The sequence below is a fragment of the Alligator sinensis genome, unplaced genomic scaffold (genome assembly GCF_000455745.1).
Source record: "Alligator sinensis unplaced genomic scaffold, ASM45574v1 scaffold1581_1, whole genome shotgun sequence".
NCBI classification, from domain to species: domain Eukaryota; kingdom Metazoa; phylum Chordata; order Crocodylia; family Alligatoridae; genus Alligator; species Alligator sinensis.
In genome coordinates, this window is record NW_005842641.1 from 134830 (window position 1) to 139377 (window position 4548).

Genomic DNA, 4548 nt, shown 5'->3' on the forward strand with positions numbered 1-4548 from the left:
TTTGCATTTTCTCAATCAATGTTGCAGTGGGCAATGGCTGATATTTCTGGGGATACCTCTGTACTTGCAGATTTAGGTACTGTATCCCTGTGTTAGAAAACAGTTCTCAAGTGCTTTGAATATCATGGCATAGGGCTGGGGCTCTGCCCTCTGGGGCTTTTCCTTGGGAGAGCATCTTCAGCTGCCTGAAAATCCAGGCAGACAAGGGAGTGACCATGAAGCTCAGATCAGTAGGATTTGTGTTGTAGCCCACTCAGCCTTGGGTCTGGCCAAGCCCTGCACCCCCCTGGCCACGGGGGGCCTGGGTTCCTGCATGGGGTGAGTGGATGCACTCAGGGCTCCAGCAGCACCAGCTTGTCGTACTGTGAGATTGTCAGGGGGACTAACCAGCAGGCAACTACACTGGGCTGTGGCCACTGTTAGGCTGGCTCTGCGCTGTTCATGTACAAGCACAGTGCCCTGGGCCTTCGTGAGGAGAGAGGGCAGCCACGAGACCAGAGCAGTACCCTGCCCACAACCCAGCGCCTCCAGGCCTTATCAGTGAATGCAACGGTGAGCCCCACATAGTGCTGTCATCCTGGTCCCGCCTCACCCCACAGATCCCAGCCAGAGCCGTGCTGTCTCCCATCAGGCCCTGCACCAGCAACAAGGAAGAGTCCCATGGAGCCCCAAGCCAGCTACAGCCCCTGCTTCCAGGGCAAGGGGGCACACAGCTACAGCTCCCACCCCGCAAGGCTTAGTGCAAGGTGCTAAGCCCTGGTGCAGGTGGGGGCCTGTGGGCACGAAAGACAGGCTGACCCCTCACCCTGGCATTGGGGCTCACCTGGGCTGCAGGATGGTGCATTGTGGCCTCCACCAGTGGCCACTGAAAATCAATATACAGAGGTGCCCTGGCCCCCAACTTCTCTGTGCCCTCCTTCCCACCCCATCCCATCCAGTGCCATGAGGTAGGCATAATGCGAGCAGGGGAGGGAGGCCCTACACTGAGGCTGAGCCAGTGCCTAATTACTGGGGTGGGGGGCAGAGGCTTGGCCCTTGCTCATGGCTGGGGGCCGCTCTCTCACCACCACCCCCCTCACCCCACAGGCATCTGCTGCCTGGGAGGAATGCCCAGCTCAGCACTTGAGAGCTGCCTTGCCTGGGGTGAGCCATCTCCACTTGCCCTGCCCGGCTCTGGCTCGGACCCCGGCTGTCCCAAGAGAGGCTGTGGGATCACAGCCAGGTGACCAATGTCCAGCTCCTGTTCCTGCTCCTGTGTCTCATGACAGGTAGGCCCTTTATGGAAAGCCTCTTGCCAGCCCCAAAGTGAGGAAACAGGTCTGACTGACCGGTGAAGCTGGATTGGGCTGACAGGCTGAAGGGGAGCTGCTTTGGCACATGGCTCTAAGCCGCTTCCCGGCTGAGTGCAGATCTGAGCCTATCCGACCCAGGCAGGGCCTGGAACACCTGCTGTTCCCATGTGCCATGGGCAGGGCCTACCACCACATTGGGCACCAGCTGAGCACTGCCAGAGCTCCTGGGGCTGGGAACCTCCTGACCAGGGCAGGGCAGAGGTTTGCACCTGAGGCACCAGCAGGCTCCTGTCATGACTCACATAGGCTGCCTGGGTTCATTTGTCCTGCCCAGTATGGCAGTGGTCTGTCCCTCTGCCAGCCCTGGCAGCACCCATGCAGATCAGTGTGAGGGGCCAGCAGGTGCTGTACTTGGCTAAGGGGCCAAGCCCCCAGCAGCTCCCAGCAGCCTGTGCGCCACAGGCCTAGTTCTCCTGCTCCAGGGCTGCGTCTCCCAGGAGGGCTGCATCCAGTCCCTGGGTGTCCCTTCCCACTGTCACTGAGGGCAGCAGCTCTTCCCTGCAGTTCCTGACCTACCGCCACCAACAGGTGAGCTACATGGGCACCCTGGGCCTGCGGCACAGCATAATGTTCATGCAGAAGGACCTGAGCCGGCACAGCACCTCCATCAAGCTGGTGCACACTCAAGTGTTAAACATGGCCACCTACCCGAACTGGCCCCACCTGAAAGTCAGCTGACCCCACTACCCCTAATCCCTGCTGGACATTTGAGGGAAGCCTACCCCCCAGCACATGCTTTGCCTGTCCGTCTGCAAATCTGGGTCTGTCTGTCTCTGAGCCCAGCTGGACTCCCTAGGCTGACACGGCCTGTTTCTGCCCTGAACAGAAACTGGCCACCCCGCAGTGCTGGACAGAGCAGGAGCAGGCCAAGGGCAGCAGCAGCATCCTGAAGTGCTACTGCTGGGGCAGCGGTTTTGCTCCCCTCTCCTACCAGAGTGGAGGAGGACTGTGCTGTGGGGGCCTGCCCCTGGGCACAGGACAGGGGGAGCAGTGCAGGGCCCTGAGAGTCAGGCGCTCCCGGCTGAGCGCTTGGGGGACAGGTGGCCTGAGGCCATGGGTGGTGGAGGTGGGAGTGCTCCCTGTGCTGAGCTGGGAGCATTCCCTTGGCTGCACCAGGCACACAAGTGCCCCAGACCTCAGCTCCAGTCTGGCCAGAGGAGCTGGCTCTGAGTGAAGCAACATGTGAATTGGGGGTGGGGCTAGCAGTACCAGGGGCTCCTCCAGGAGCTCCAGGGGCTCAGGGATTTCCCAGGGGACAGGGAAGCTGAAGCCCTGGCCATGAGAGATGCTGGGAGCTGCACTCGGGCCATGTCTCTCCTGGGCAGGGCATGCCCTGAGGGACCTGTAAATCCAGACCAGACACAGCAGCAAGCAGGAACCTACGGATGCCATGTGGCCAACTGTGTGGGTGAAGTGTGGGGGTGCCAGGATCAGGAGGCCGTATTGGGGCTCTGAGCCAGAACAGGACTGCACTGACACCTGTGCCAAGCATCTGGTGGGAGCCTCTTGAAGGAGAGCTGATGCCAGACTGGGCTGGAAGCAGAAGGGACCAGGTGCCACAGAGCCTGAGGGCATGCAATAACCCAGCAGCCCCTGAGCAAGGCACAGAGGGGCCAGACCCTGAGCTCAGCACAGCATTTCTCACTGAGGGCAAGGAAGATGCCTCCTCCCTGCCACCCCTACATGGGGCCTGAGTCCCATGACCAGCTGTCACAAAGTCCACATCCCCCCAGCCGGGGACAGGGATGGGCTCCCTGCATGCTCTGTCCCATGCTGAAGGCTGCGACCAAAGGTAGTCCCAGGGTTAATCCAGATGGGTTCAGTCCATGGGCTGCCCAGGAGGGCGCACTCCACCTGGAGCAGGGGGTCTCTGGGTTGGGTGATGTGAGTCCTGCCCTGTGCCAGGGTGTGTATGGGCTCAGAAGACAGGGCACTGTAGGGTGCCTGGGCGGGCATCCACATGCTCCCTACATAGCCCATGAGAGGAGGTAACAGGTGAGCTCCTTGTCTGCAGGTGCAGTGTGGGTGGGAGTCATCGTGGGCTCCATCTTGGGGGCCCTGCTCTTCCTGATCATGCTCATTGTGCCCATTGGGGACTTGCTGCAAGGTGACTGACAGAGCCCTGCTGGCGAGAGGTGCCTGGGGCAGCAGGTAATGCCCCTGTGACAGGAGGTGCAGGGCCCCCCAGGTCAGTTCAGCACAGGAAGGGGGTTGGCCTCCTTTGCTGTGGGGCAGCTGTCTTCTATCTGCCTGGGGGGCTGATGGGCATGTTTCAACCAGCTCCTCCATAGCTTTATCTAGGGGGGTTCAGACAGGACTGATCCTGCCCTGAGCGGGGGCTGGGTTAGACGGGCCCTCCTGAGGGCCATGCCAGCCCGGCTCTGCTAGGACTCTCTGATCTGTGTGGGGTCCCACCCCAGACTGCTGCAGACCCTGAAACACCATGTCCATGGCTCCTTGCGCCCATCTGAGCCTTCAGCCAGTGTCTCCCCATGGAGAGGAGAAAGACCCACTTGGTGTTAATGGTTTAGGGCTGAATCTGATCGTGCTTGGACACTTGAGGCCCAGTGAGAGGCCTTTTGTAGTTGGGGGGAAAAGGGGAGGCAGGATGTAGCCCAGGGTCCCTGCCCAACTGCCATGTACAGGGCTTGACACAAGCTGCTTTGTGATGTAGCTCCCATGTCATTCCATTGCCGTGGAGACCAGGGATGAGCAGGGAATAAGTCCTAGCCCCCGGTGCTTTCTGGTCAGTCTTGGCGCAACCCAAAAGACTCACCTAAGGTGTAGGGAGAGGTTTTGTTTGTTGGAAAGAGTTAGAGTTAGGAGATTAGATTAGATAGATTAGAAACAGCAGATATAGAGAAAGTAGCTAGTAGAGAGTTGTAGAGAATTTAGAGGTACTAGAGTAGATAGTAAATAGGAGAGCAGGTAGAAGGAGGAGTTAAGCATAGCTAGATAGACTAGAATAGAGTAAATAGAATAAGTAATAGATCTAGAGTGATGATACATAGGGAAGAGCTCGGGTTCCCAGGGTCTTGTGGTCTCAGCACTTGGTTACTTGCTCCCATCTCTCTCCCATTTCTGACCAGCTGCTCTAGTCCGGGCGGCAGGGAGAGACAGCTGAGAGACTGCCCAGTGTGGGTAAGGGGCCAGCAATACCTTGGGGTTTTGCAACAAGGTATGAGGGTATCATGGG

The 4548-nt window shown here is 59.1% G+C and overlaps 1 protein-coding gene across 1 annotated transcript in view; it reads left to right on the top strand.

Moving 5' to 3' along the window:
* Window positions 1-4352: 4352 nt before the first annotated feature.
* The window catches only part of LOC112551876, a 2731-nt gene continuing 2535 nt past the window's right edge, over window positions 4353-4548 (top strand). Inside the window, exon 1 of the mRNA XM_025215331.1 lies at window positions 4353-4493. Within this exon, the coding sequence (XP_025071116.1) occupies window positions 4353-4493 (141 nt within the window). The remainder of the gene's footprint in view (window positions 4494-4548) is intronic.